At 32.4% G+C, this 14,512-nt stretch overlaps 1 protein-coding gene across 12 annotated transcripts in view; it reads left to right on the top strand.

Moving 5' to 3' along the window:
- The window catches only part of EPHA5 (EPH receptor A5), a 314,401-nt gene that overhangs the window by 227,614 nt on the left and 72,275 nt on the right, over nt 1-14,512 (top strand). For 6 of the 12 annotated variants that reach the window (XM_074344128.1, XM_074344105.1, XM_074344117.1 and 3 more), the window contains 2 exons: nt 5,251-5,410; nt 9,815-9,917. In XM_074344128.1, coding sequence (XP_074200229.1) covers nt 5,251-5,410; nt 9,815-9,917 — 263 coding nt within the window. Of the gene's footprint in view, nt 1-5,250; nt 5,411-9,811; nt 9,918-14,512 lie in introns of all 12 variants that reach the window. The other 6 variants (XM_074344124.1, XM_074344129.1, XM_074344114.1 and 3 more) reach the window with 1 other exon arrangement.

Raw genomic sequence — 14,512 nt, 5'->3', positions numbered from 1 at the left:
TGGTAGCATTATATGTAACCACTGGATTATTAGGAAACATAAATGAAGATACTTATAAGGTATTTCCAAAAATATATTATCAAATAGATTATTCACCAAGATTGTTCTAAGAAAATATCTCTGAGACAAAGTTTTGTTGGGATAAGGTTTACAGTGTCTATTGTAAAAAAAAAAATAGAGTAAATCAAGTAAAATGTTATGATATTAATATCCACCTCCCCCTCCAATCCCTGTTTCTCTGGGAGTAGTGATCCAAACTGAATTGCAAGTTCTGGAAGTCTACAATTTAAATAAACGCTGTATCCAAAAAAAATTTGTTAAATTAAGGTTTACATTCCTTTTTCAAGTTTTGGTAAACCTTATTACTGCATACTAATGCAAAGCTAGACATGAGTTCTTTTATAAACACTTTTAAGTCTCAGAATTTTATTGTAATTAAAGTTGACTTTAAAAGAAATTGGAATTCATAATGGCATCTTAAAGTAACTATACACCAAAAACTATATATTTGAATATATACAAAAACATCTTAGATGAAACATACATATCTTAGATGAAATAAAGTTCAACTGCAGGAAGACTAAAAGTTTGACAAGTCCTTATTTTCCTGCATCGTTTTTCTTTACCTGACGCAACTAACTGGACCAATGTCTGAGGTGTTTTTTGTTTTGTTTTGTGATCTGTAAGGAAATTGTTCTAATTTTTTCCTCTTATGAGTAACCTTCAATTGTTTTTACTTTTACTTCCCAGCATATGCTTGAGTCTCATATACAAAATATTCATTAGAATCAAGGATTTATCTTTTTTTTTCCTTTGAGCTACTACTTCTGTTAAAACAGTTACTCCATAAGTGATGTGGCAGAGTCCTTTTCTATTAATATTCCTTCAAATTAATTTTATCCATGTTGAAATATTTTCTTTACAGTTCATTGTATAAGTTATATTTATTCAGTAAGATTTGGTTTATGTTTAATATTTTATAGTTCATGCTATATTAATACATTCTATTATCTACATAATTCAAAATAAGAATAAATGATTTGGGAAAAAAGATTTCTATCCATAACCTAAATAAATGAATAACAAGTTGCCTACTTACATGCTATAAAAACAGAAAAACTCTTAGATATAATTTTGAGGAAGTTATTACCTTCTTTTAGTCAGTGTTTTCCTTTTTACAGTGAAGATACTAATTCCCAGACTTTTTTGCCAAGCAGAATTATTGAGCATACCGATGAAATACACAAAAAGTTTTTTTTTTTCTTTTTACACTTTCAGAAGGGAAGAAATAAAGGATAATGAGCTTTTATACCATGTATTGAGGTGGGTGTCCTGATAGGTTTCCAGAGCTCATTTTGAATCTTCAGAATGACACTACCATTTTATTGGATGGCTCTTGGCCAGACACAGGTGGCAGAGCTTTCCAGGGCTCACACATTTGCCAGCTGGCATCTCTGCCTGTGATTGCCCTGCTCTAATAGAGGTCATTGGGCCTCTCTGCTCCTGCATGGTGATGGGCCCATTGCCATCTCTTAATTAAAGACAGAGGCAAAGGGAAGCTGCCCTTTGGCAGGGTGTTTGCCAGCTGGCTCCTTCTGCTCAGGCCCTCCCCTCGCTGCATGTGAACAGTGTTTGCTAAGCAGCTGGGGAATGTAGCTCATTTGCTCAGCTGGGGCATGAAGGCAGCAAAAGCCACTACCCTGACCAAGGACTTGGCAGCGTTTGGTTGTGGGTGTTGAAGATGTGTAGATAGCCTTGTAATATAAGGAAATTATAGTATGAAGATGATGTAAAGGAGTGGATCAGAAGGAAATTTTAGAATATACTTAGATAATTCAAAATGTGTCTGTATGGGTTTTGATCCTTTTGATATAAGCTTTGCTAAGTCCCTTCAGACATACTGTATTCAACAAACTCAGAGAGACAATGTACAATTAGACCTGCCATAAGGAACCACTGAGACCTACATAATGTTAGTAGATAAATTGGACAGAATGTTTTATAATTTTGTTCAAATTATATTAGATTATACATTATTTCAAGGAGCAGCATTCCAGTTTCCTTGCAATATTTTTTTTCTTTTTGGCCAAATTATCAATTTCTTTTTTTTTTTTTTCAGTAGTTAGCAGTCATAATCATGTAAGCTTTTTAATTCTTTTTTTCTTTTCAGTAGAAGAATTTGCCACCATGCTGTAGGGTCAATTCAAATTTACCTAGAACTGCTCAGAAGATTATGCTGAGTGCTAGGTATATTGTCTAGGTTTCCATCTGTATGTTCTAACAAAACCCTTGATAAATAATTTCATCCCATTTTAAAGAAGAAAACAAACTGAAGTTGAGCTACATACCCGCATTTACACATGTACTTAGTTAATAACATGGCTGGAATTCTAACCCTGATATTCTTATGCTTTTTTGGTAAAAAAAAAAAAAATTCTTACTTTACATATAAATGTTAATTAATATTTTATGTAAAAATTCTAATAATACCAAATATACCAAAATCTTTCATTTTGATTTGATTTTTTTCACCAACTCAAATTCCCTTTAAACAAAATGCAAATAATAGTGAACATATATTTTAACATTTCTTACTGAAAATTACCGATTCAATCACAGCTGAACTGGAAAGTATAATATTATTGAAAAAGTCTTGCACATTCAGTCATAAAGTTGAGTATACTCAGACCATCAATAACTACAGTGGTTTATGGAAGCTACTTACCCTTTTTAAAAGGAACACATCAAGAAATTATCTGCTTTTTCACTGTTCTACCCCTATCACATAGAAGGGGTAATAGAGTAGATAAGAGAGGATCAATAAATATTTGTGAGTGAAGAAAATGACTGACATTACTAGGTCAAATTTTATAGAATTAATTACCTACTTTAAATTCTTTGCAAAACTCTAATAAAATTTCCTCAACATTTTAAAGATTAGGCACTTAAACCTATAACAGAAAACAAAGATCAGTTGTTTACATAGAGTGAATCAGAAAAACCTATTTGGATTAAAATTTAAACTATACCTGTCTAGAGAGAAATTTGGATATACTCAACCCTAAGAAAATTTTATATGCTTGAACATATTAAATGAGGAATGGGAAAACCACTTTAAAAGAAGCATATTTATACATTGTCTATTTTAGATTGTATTGGTGGTTGGATAGAATGTGGTTAGATGTTGACTTTGATGTGTAAAATTAGACAAAAAATAATAGTTATGACAATTAAAACTCATACTTTATAGTTTAATAAGTATTTTTGTTAGATAGTTAGATAAGGGGAAGCATCGGGCAGATAAGTGGAGGAGAGGAAGGATGGTTCAGAAGATGGTGTTATGCCCGCCTCCAGCATAAAAGGACGTTACTTCTTCTGAATGAGTGTCAGCAAGAAACTGGTTAAAACATGACAGCCACGACTGTGCGGTAGCAGAAATGACTTAACCTGACACAACCCAATGTTCATTGTATTATAAATAACATTGCAGTTTAGCCCTCACCTGTGTGGGATTTTCTGTGTACACTATGGGTAAGGACATGGGCAAAGGGGCCAAACGTGACTGAGCATTCCAGGGACAACAGCCGTCAATCAATCAAGAGACCACCTCTGAGTGAGGCTATAAGAGAAAGGGGAGAGAAAATCCACAGCTTTTCCTCCCTTGGGTCAGCCCACCTCCTGTTCTTGGGGGGTGTACGTTTCTTTTCTTTTTGAATAAATCTTTTAAAATCTTTTGCTACACAACACACTGTCTGCCAACTGCACACTTGTCTTTGAGGTATGACAAGAACCAGGGTCTTTAACTTTTAGGGTAACATCTTCACATACATTGCCTTGTTTCATTCTTATAACATTTCTATAAGGAAATCCAGGCACCAATTTCTACCCCAATTGTACAGATAAAGAAACTGAGGATAAACGTACAAATGGGCTTGCTGTAGTTTAGCACATGATTTCAGTGTCCACACTAAAGGCACAGCATGGTGTGCTGTAAATTTCAAGGGACAAGGGATGTGATTTGCATTTGTTTTACATTTTAATGGCATTAGGGAGATTAAATAATAACCTTATTCCTTATTAGAGTGCTTGAAAAAAAAACTATATTCTTGCTTTCCATTTTCTTCTCATATAGGAAAAAGAAATACTTTACATGTTATTCCCCTTAGATCTTTTTAAAAAATCAATACATTTTTCTGCCTGTCAAGGCAAAATTCCCTGAAAACAACAGTTTACAGTGATCAATTAAGTTATTATAAGACCAGTTCTTTACAAGGGGGAAAAATCTCTAAGCATACCTATTTTTAATTCATCCTATAGTATCTATCAGAAATTTAATAAATGTAGAAAGACCTTAAGGAAGAAACAAGTTTAACCAAGAATTCACACAGAAAAATATAAAGGGAGAAAAAATTCAAAACAAGGACTTTGTGTGTTTTAAATCGTTATTAACCCAAAATTTTATGTTCAGCATGGTAACTTCAGAGGTAATGATGAATTATAGGTGGTTTGCCTAGACTTTTGTTAACAGTCAAAATAGGAACAGTTCCTCTTTATTTCACTTTCCAAAATTATCTTTCTAGTGACATTTTTCCCCACTTCATTTCCATTCACTGCTAACTCAACCCAAACACATAAATATGAAAAAATAGAAAGATTTTAAAAAGGAAAAATATATTGTTGCTTATTTGTATTTTTTCTTTACTGCTCCGTGTTTAGACTTAGTGACGTGAAATTAAAGTTCTTTAGTAACATACTCATTCCTTCTCCCAAGCCCTAAATATAACTAGAAATCAAATTCACTAAAGATAAAAGGCATAGGTCTTACCTGGAAGTATGTGATATATTTTCACCTTTGTCTGTGAACCAGTAACACATTAGATGCGCTTCAATAAAACGTTTATTAGAAAAATGCGCACACAATGAGCAGTACTAAAATAGAGTCTGTAAAATAACTTATCTCCTGGAAGTTGAATTTAAAAATTTTACATATCTATTTCTGCCCAAAGTAAGTGTGGTGAATGAGTGGAGAATATATCCACCCTCTTTGAGTTCTAGAAAATACTTTAAGTTTCTATATAAATAACACATCTAGGATGTGTAGGTTTCTTTTGTTTCCTAGAATATCTTATTTGTACTAATAGCAGTTCTATCAGTTTCTCATTCTTTTTCTGATCTTTGATTCTAAGTTTTGCTGTCATTAGTAATGCATATATTGACTTCTTTTTATTCTATGTGCATGTGTAATCCAAGGACCAAGAGACCAGCTATACAATTATCAAATCTAAAGAGACAACTATAACTGCAGAGGGCTTGAAACCGGCTTCAGTATATGTCTTCCAAATTCGAGCACGCACAGCAGCAGGCTACGGTGTCTTCAGTCGAAGATTTGAGTTTGAAACCATCCCAGTGTGTAAGTCATTTTAATTACTGTCAACTCATGTCTCTGTAATGGTTACCAGAAAAGAGTCAGTGGATCAATACTCTCCCTGGGCATTCTGTCAGTCTCCTGCTTCTTCTCTCTCCCCCAGGAATGACCCCTTCAGGTAGGAAGCATCTGTCATGCTATTATGGTAGGTTAGCGGGTTAACACATCAGTCCCCGCTCCTCATTGCTTTTAGTCTACTGGGAGATGAAGCATCAGGAGACCCTTAAGAAATGTTTAAACCTTGCTTTTAAAGACTTTCTTTCCACTGCTGCCATACTTCATTGAATTATTGGCATTTAATTTTTACTTGAACTAGGCTACAAGGCTTAGTCTTTCCATGAAAATTCCACAGGGGACTTTCATTAATACTGAGTTTGGCAAGAAAATGGTGCTTTCAGGAACCAGTGTGATTGTTCTAAAAAAATCTAAATCTCTAGCAGCATCTCTGAGTGGAGGGTCTGGAAATATTTCTGGAAGACCCTTCTTGTACCTTCTTTTTTTCATAAAATAGTGAAAATGGCATTAAAACTTTTTCTTCTTAAATGTCAAAAAAAATATTTAGATTACTTACTTGCCCTAAAGCATACATTGAAAGCAGGATTAGAAGAAGGCAATAACTTGCCTTGTTTATAGATGAAAGAACTGACACTATTAAAGTCTTGTTATGAAGAAAATAACACATAGAAGTACTGTGAACTGTCAAATATGTGTAAATGTATATGTTTATACACACACAATACATATATACACATAATATGTACTTTTTATATTCAAGTTATGTAAGAATTAGTGATTTTAAAATGAAAATAAAACATGTATTTTCTCCCTTTGAAAATCAATGAAAAATGAGAGCTTAGTTAGTAGATTTACTTTGTAATGAACAGAAGAATTATTAAATTAAAATTTCCATAAACCTATATAACATAGGTCTTTAGAAGATGAAGTTATACTTTTTTTTAAAGCATGTTTAACTGAATTATATAGAAAATAATTTTTATTACTTTAAAAATAGCTGTCTAATGTGACAAGGAGTGTGTATATGTCCATGAATGACTGAAAAATTGTGCTGAACACTGGAATTTGACACAACATTGTAAAATGATTATAAATCAATAAAAAATGTTAAAAAAAATAGCTGTCTAAGTATACATTCACTTGATTTTATACAGATTAGGGTGCCATTTTGAAAAATAATAAATTCTTTCCAAGGAAAGTCCCATGTTTAATTGAAAGTATTGGAATTTGAACATTTAGAGCTATTTAGAAGAGTTTCTTAATAGATTTGATAAGAATAGATGTAATCAGTCAGAAAATTTATGTAATACTGGTAGTGGATTATTTACTTTCATACCTTGAATCCTGATTTGGATTTATGACAAAACACATATGATATAAACTGGTCACCCTAATAGGCTTTGCTGCTATTTATGTACCATTAGTAATGTATAATGCTTATGTGGTTCTCCAATTCTGGGAAAAAAGCCATAGAGTAATATCTCACAATATGCTTGAGTGCTTGAATAACTATACAAATGAAAAATCTCATTTTAAAAGATAGTAAAATTCCACATAGTTTTAGAATGTTGGCATGTTCAGTGACTAGTTTTTCTTCAGACTATTTGATATTCCTTCCCTTACTTTTTTTTTATCAAATAGTAATTTCTAAGTGTGCCAATATCCATCAGCCTGATCTTTGAGAGAACTAATATGAAGTCATTTTCTGTATATTTTACAAAATCTCACCTGAGAATGTCTACTTCTAAATTTTTTCCTACATAATTTCTAGAGGGAAAGAAGTATCACACAAATATTTTAGTACAAAAGCAGGTTTTTGATTAATAGATAATTAAACATCTTAGGGATGTATTTCCTCCTACATTTAGTGTGGAATTTTATTTTTACTTGAGTTGGTGTACATGTATTTCCGAGCATTTTAAGAATGACTTTTTCTTTGCACTAAGTATCTATTACATACCCATCCCCTTTGATCTTCATGTAGAAACCTTCTGGATATAATTCAGCAAGAATGTGCTATTATGTGCTTGGCTTTGCTAGACTCTGCAGAAACTAAGATGAGTAATACATGGAAACTTACCTCCAGAGAGTAAGAATACAGTCTGTTTAATTCTGAATAATGGAATATTTGTGTCAAGAACTCTTTGGGGATAATAGTTTTGTTCACTATTTTAAAATTTATCTTATTGACTTCCTACGCATCAAGAGTTTTCACTCTAGGTACTGGGTACTGTAGGTACAATGAGTGACTCAAATGACTTTAAAGCCCAATCCCTCTCTTCTCAAGGATTATAATCTAATAGGGAGTTAAAGAAGATGCATACTGATGATTAAAATAGCACTAATAATATCAGTAAGTTTAGGTATAAGGATCTGTTCCCCCCAAGAAGAATCATCTGTTTGGGTGGTAAGTAGCAGAGAAGCTGCCTGTAAGAAAATGAAAATCTCTCCCAGGTTGAGATTTTTAAGGATCAAGGTCGTGGAAGAGACAAGAAGGATTTTAACAGTGGAGTTAGGTAAAGCCAAAGAAAGGTATGGAGTTATTTTTAACCATGGAGTTCAGACTCGATCCCTCTCTTTTATCTATAAAGTTTAACATTTCTAGGTTTTGGGGGTTTTTTTGGTGGGGGGAGGTAGTTTATTCTTAAAGGAGGTGCTGGGGCTTTAACCTAAGGAGCTCATGCATGCTAAGCATGCACTCTACCACTTGAGCTATACCTTTCCCCATGAAGCTTAACATTTCTACAATTTGGGAAGTGGGAATGGATTAGTGTACTGAGAAAACAAGGAAGACTCATTATGGGGATGATTTTGTTAGGAAATCAAAAGAGAGAGTCAAAAGCTTTGGAGCCCAAACAAAATAACATTGAACTTATTTGGGCCAAGTCTTCATGGATTTCTCTAGAAACAATGCCACCTGCCAAAAAGAAAGTTAAAAACTGAGAAAATAAGTAACCTGAATTTAGAATTTAATAAGGCAAATCCTGGGAAAGGCTGCTAGTGGTAGTGGGGTAGCTTTGCCTTACTCCATTATACTGCTCACCAATAACAAATTCTCTACCACACACCTCAGCATCAGAGAATAGGAAAAAGCAGGGTAAAGAGACATTGTATTGCAACTATTATCATCCAAGAAGAGGGAGGGCATAGATTTGGATTGCAAATAATAGTTTTTCTTGTACATAAACCAGTTGTTGATGATACCGGGTTCTAGAAGATTGATCTGAAAGGGTTAAAAGTGTAGATCAGTGTAAACAGGTTGTCAGAGAGTCAGTCAATTTTGATTGAAAAAAATCAATGAAGACGTGATAAGACTAGGAAGGGAACCATTTGAATGCCCAAACTATTGATAGGGCCAAGATCAGATTGTAAGATTATAAGAAACAAAACACGAGAAGTATGGTTGTTGTTAGCTTGGATGACTTAAAATTTGTTGTCATGGAAATGAACTAATGCCACTCTGAATTTATCAAAATGATAATGTCATTAAACAATAAGCATGTTAGGTATCCTATTGAAGATTTCTCAAGAATATCAATAAAATTTATTTTTCTCTATAGGTTTCTTATTTTAATCAGGCTTAGTTATCCTGACAAAAGAAAAATTCATTTGCTTTTTTTTAGGTACAACTATCTAATTATGTCCATATTCCTCTTATTATGGTAATGGTGTTATTAAAATATAAAATATTTCATCTAAATCCGTGTATTAAAAAAAATCATGAAAACAAATCTAATCTTACTGCAGGCTTAAAGTTCTAAATGGCCTTGATAGTTTTGAAAAAGTGGTCCTTCTTATAAAGTATATTTAGTGATTATATTCTGTTAGAAATTACAACTTTTAAAATTATATTCAGAATAGTGATATCGTATTTAACTTTAGTGAAGTCATAGCTACATTGTTTTGGACATTTTGGGCATTTCAACCTTGTCTATGAGAAAAAACCCTATCGGAGAAAATGAGATTGTTTTTTTCCTAGAGAACAGCCTCATGCAAACTCTAAAAATGTCATATACTTAGCACCTCCTATTTAAGAGGTGTTTGAAATCAAGGACTAAGCTACATTTTATCTTGCAAATGTAAGATCCCTAAATGAGTACCATGCAAACAATTACATTCATTTTTTATGATGACAAGGAAATGATCAGTGACTTAGCAGTTCTTCCAAATTTCCATTTGGAGAATAAATATTTTCTCCTAAAGATGTCTTTTCAATTACACACCATTGAGAAGAGATTATTAGTGGGAAATCTCAGCCAAGTGTGGGTGAATGGCTTAAACCATGCATTGATTACCGGCTATTAAGCAGCTCTTATTTGAATGCATATGATCACTTTAACCACAAGCTCCATTTTCTGTGTCTCCTATCAGCAGTTGCAGCATCCAGCGATCAAAGCCAGATTCCTATAATTGCTGTGTCTGTGACAGTGGGAGTCATTTTGTTGGCGGTGGTTATCGGCTTCCTCCTCAGTGGAAGGTAAGACAGAAAGCTGTGATTCTGAACTTTTGCAGCTGATCTCTTCCTTACCTTGATCTGACCATTTGGCTGTTAAGCACATCCCAAAACAAATCAGACAAGCAATATATCAGTAGATAACCTCAATGTTTGATGTATTTCTTAAGCTTTAATTGTCCATGTGAGTACTAACTTTTAAGCACATGATTTCTCTTTTCCAGCTATGCTAGCTTCACAAGAATAGTACTGTTAGTATTTATTATGTCATTAATATAGCCATATCTTTTTTTGATATAGTTTTTTTACTTTAATCTGAATTTTATTTTCCTCTCAAAACTATTTATTGAAATATTCTCTCAAAAGCTTCAGTTTTAGTGTTTTGGAGGGCCTGTGTCTGTGCTTGGCATTTTAGAGGAATAGGATAATAATTCTAGTTACCCAGCATTCTATCCTAATAGGATGATGGATACAAAGTGGAAACTCTGGCAAACAAGCATTTTGAGAAATAACCAACCCTTTATTATGACGGCATTTATTTTCAGCTTCTTAGTGATTTCAACCTGAATGCATCAATCATAGTGTATACTGACTTGAAGTGAATTTTATTCAATGTTATATCAGTAGATACATTAATATGTGTATTACATATTTACATTTTTCATTTTGAACAAAAATAAAAGAGGTAGCGCCCCGACAAGAGGTTGTGTAAAGATATTTACTGACGTTGAGCTGAGCATAGTCAACTTTCCTAAAAAAAAAAATAGAGAAACAAATAAAAGCATGAGTGTGCTCTATTCCTACAACAAACATATTTTCATTTTTCATCCAGGCCATTGTTAGAATGGCTACTTAGTAATGAGAGCTGTTCATTTGAAAATGTTTTGGTGTTAGACTGTTATCAAAAACCTGATGAAAATCTTCATGGAAATATTTAAACCTGCACAAATATGCAAATATGCAGAAAATATACTATAAGATCCAAGAAAAGTCAGAAAATTAATATCCATATCGATTTTATTACTGTTTTACTCATTTACTTTTGATTCTTTAGCACCTATTCAACTCATAAATACATAGAATTAGGCATTTTCAATAGGTTGCATATTGTGTTCTGAAAAGATTTATTACTACATCCTTAAATTACAGTAGTGATATTTTATTTTCATAAAACACTGTTACTTCCTTTGAAGATCCTTCCTCTTTTCTGAAAATTCCCTTTCTTCTAGTTCTTGTTCATTTACAAGTATTCAAAGTTTTCTTAAGAATGTACATAGAAATCCATTGCTTACTTTTAGCGTTAGAATAGCAGTGACACATTTTCAGAATTTCTAGCTGGGAAGCAGTTGGTATTTATTGACCCTCCCCAGCCAGAAGCCTGGCTGTCTAGTGCCACACTGACCTCTTCTCTCTGAAGTCACCTGGGGAGAGTGCTCTACCTCTGTACAGTAGATGCTTTCTGGAAGATAAGCTAATTCCACCAGTCTTGTCATAAAAACTTTGCTCAGATTTTGATCAAGTAAGATAATTGAGTGGACTGTAACTACTCAGAAAACTACCATGAGATAATGTGTCTTTTCTACCTCAACAGGGTGAATAACTAGGATACATTTGCAAAGCTGGTTTGTAATATCATTTATTTACTTCTGACTGAGATATGGGTTGGCTTCTTCCTTTCCAATAAATCCAGAAGTGTTAGTTATAGGACATGGGGATTGTAAGAAGATATTTTATTTGTTGGATCCACTGAATGAAAATGGAGGAAAGAGCCAAGGTATAGAGTCGAATAAATTAGTGCGTTTGAGGGTTTATTAAAGACAAGTAAAATACAGGAAGTGTTTTATTGTAGAATTAGCACACTGTATCTATTTAACCGAAGTATTGTCAATGTGAATTTACTGATGATATTCAGCTACGGATTCTCATTTACCTGCATACGAATCAACCTCTGAAATTACTCCCCCAATTTTTTCCCTAAAATATATATATACAAAAGTGACGTAAAAGCAATGCACTTGTTACATACGCAGCATTAGACAATGTGTTTCATAGAAGGTTCAATCTGTCTACTGTTTGAGACCTGAAGGATAGTACAGCTTTAGCACACACGTACACACACACATACACACGCATACACATGAATTCCATATGTATCTGAAACTGCTGTATGAGAATAACTAAATTTTAGTATGTTAGTTTTTAGTAAATAGAAATATTTAGTGTATTTCTTGGTTATACAAAAAAAAATCTATACCCAAGAGAAAAAGCTTAATTTTCAGCATGACTAAATCCAAGTCTTCATAAAATAAGTTTTGGATATACTGTCTTCCAGAAGTATATTACTTTTTAAAAATAGCAATATTGATAAATGTGTGTGTTTTTCATTCATATTATATTTTTTCTTAATTTAATTTCATTACACTGAGATTTATATTTTTTTACCAGCAAATTTTTTGCATGCAACTTTTGCTACTTCATTTTATTGAAAGCACATTCTTGAATTTCAGAGGACATTTGTCTTATGATAGAAATGTTTAAAATAAAATGTCATTTTATTTTACTTTTCATGGACAGGTTATTTTATGTTTCTATCATATAAATATACTTATCAAAAGCTAAACGATGGGATTTTCGAAGGGCTTTTCCTATCTCATTCAAGACAATGAACTTTACAATTTTTGTTGAGACTAAGAAAATCTTATCTACCTCATAGTACCTAGACTATACCGAATTAACTCAGTAAAGTCTTGCAAATAAAAGAAAAACTAAATGAAGAGATGTGGATGAAACCTAACATAAATTTGGGGAGTTATCTTTAAGCATTAGAAAATTATTGAAAAAATTCTGTCTTAGGAATGGTCTAAAGACATAGAATTATGTATATTTCTCATTTGTCACTGTGCTAAAACATGATTGATAAACACAAAATTATAATATTTAGACTCTTGTCTCACTTTGAACTTACTTTGTTTTGTCACTTTTTAACCTCCTGAATATATTGTAAACCAGATATTTGCTCCTAGATGACATGTCTTTTAATTGCAAATAATTTGACTGCTTACTGGTGATATAAACAAATTAATTTTGATGTATTGCCAAAATATTAATATCATTTGTATGTAATATTTGTTGACAATTTATAACATCATGTGGGCCAGGAGAGAATATATCTTGAAGGCACATATTCACTGACAATTTAAGTTTTTATTCAGATTATAGGGAAAAATCAGGAATACAACACATTGACTACTGTGAGAATAATCTATTTCAAAGAAAAAAAAACTATTTTATTCTAAAATATTTTGAAAATGAAAAATAAATCAAATATAGAGATTTTCTAATCTTTTTAGGCTAAAATTGATTACAAAGAGACCTCTTGGAGTCTCTTACCTAGATACAGTTAAAATAATATAGATAAGTATCAATCCTGAAAGAAAAAAGTTCTATTTTTAAAATGGCAAAGAATTCTAATATCTTAGGAGTCTATCAGTTCTAGAATTCATGTGATCATCTTGTTTAAAGGTGCTAAATTTTCCATAGAGCATTTTCTGCAGAATTCAGACTTTATTTTTTACTTTCTTGCCAATTACTTTTAACTAGTGTTTTCATGGGACTACAAAACAATTGACTTGTCCTATGCAAACTATGAGCTAATTACCCTGGGCTGAAAATAAATTAAACCCCTTGATATGCACAGCATGTTGTAATTGTTTTTTAATCTTTCTCTTCTATTGGTAATGACATTGCACATTGATAACTTTCTTATTATACCCTAATTTTGTGGACTTTTCTATTTTATATGTGATTTTATAGATATATACATATAATTTATAGATATAGATATAAATTGTTTAACTGATCAATCTTTCAACCAATGATTGTCATCTCCAGACTCTTCTAATTACATGTTTGAGAAAGGCTTCTACTGTGACCTTCCCCTCTTTTTCCTTCCTTTGAAGACAATCATTCATACTATTAAACTGGATTTTTTTTCCTGTGTCCCTGTTTCAAACGTGGGGCCTAATTCTAAAAATTGATTACTAGACACTTCTTTGTCTGATATAAAGCTTAAACTAACAGGATTTAGAGGTATAAAAAATACAAAGGAAAACATCTTTCTGTCAGTGTGCAGAAACTGTTTCTTCTTTGAACCTTACTCAATATAGACACCCTGGGATTAAAGAATATATTTTAATACTTTGTTTCTTTTATTAGTTGTTTATGAATTTAATGAAATCTTAAGAAAATTTCAGAGCTTACTTTTTTAATTCTATTAATTCCACATGTACCCTCAGAGGTTAAAGACACACACATTACACACATGCATGCCCACACTTATGTGCATGTGTCCTTGCATATAAACACAAGAAAAGGTAAAGCTGTTTGCCAATTTTAAAATTGGAAAACAAAACCAAGAAGTTATAGCTCTTGAAGAGGCAGAAGGAATCCTTCAAGCTGCTTAGCTTTGGATATGATTCTAAAGCTATTCATGTGTCACTTTAATGCTCTGATGGTCCTGAGATGATAAATTTAGTCTAAGGGGTGGCTTAATTCCTGTAAAAAGGATTAACTATTTTCCTGGCCAAAAAAAAAAAAAAAAATCTTCCCTTGTTTGTCCT

This window comes from Camelus bactrianus, chromosome 2, assembly GCF_048773025.1.
Source record: "Camelus bactrianus isolate YW-2024 breed Bactrian camel chromosome 2, ASM4877302v1, whole genome shotgun sequence".
Taxonomy (NCBI): Eukaryota; Metazoa; Chordata; class Mammalia; order Artiodactyla; family Camelidae; genus Camelus; species Camelus bactrianus.
This window is presented reverse-complemented; position numbering and strand designations above follow the sequence as displayed.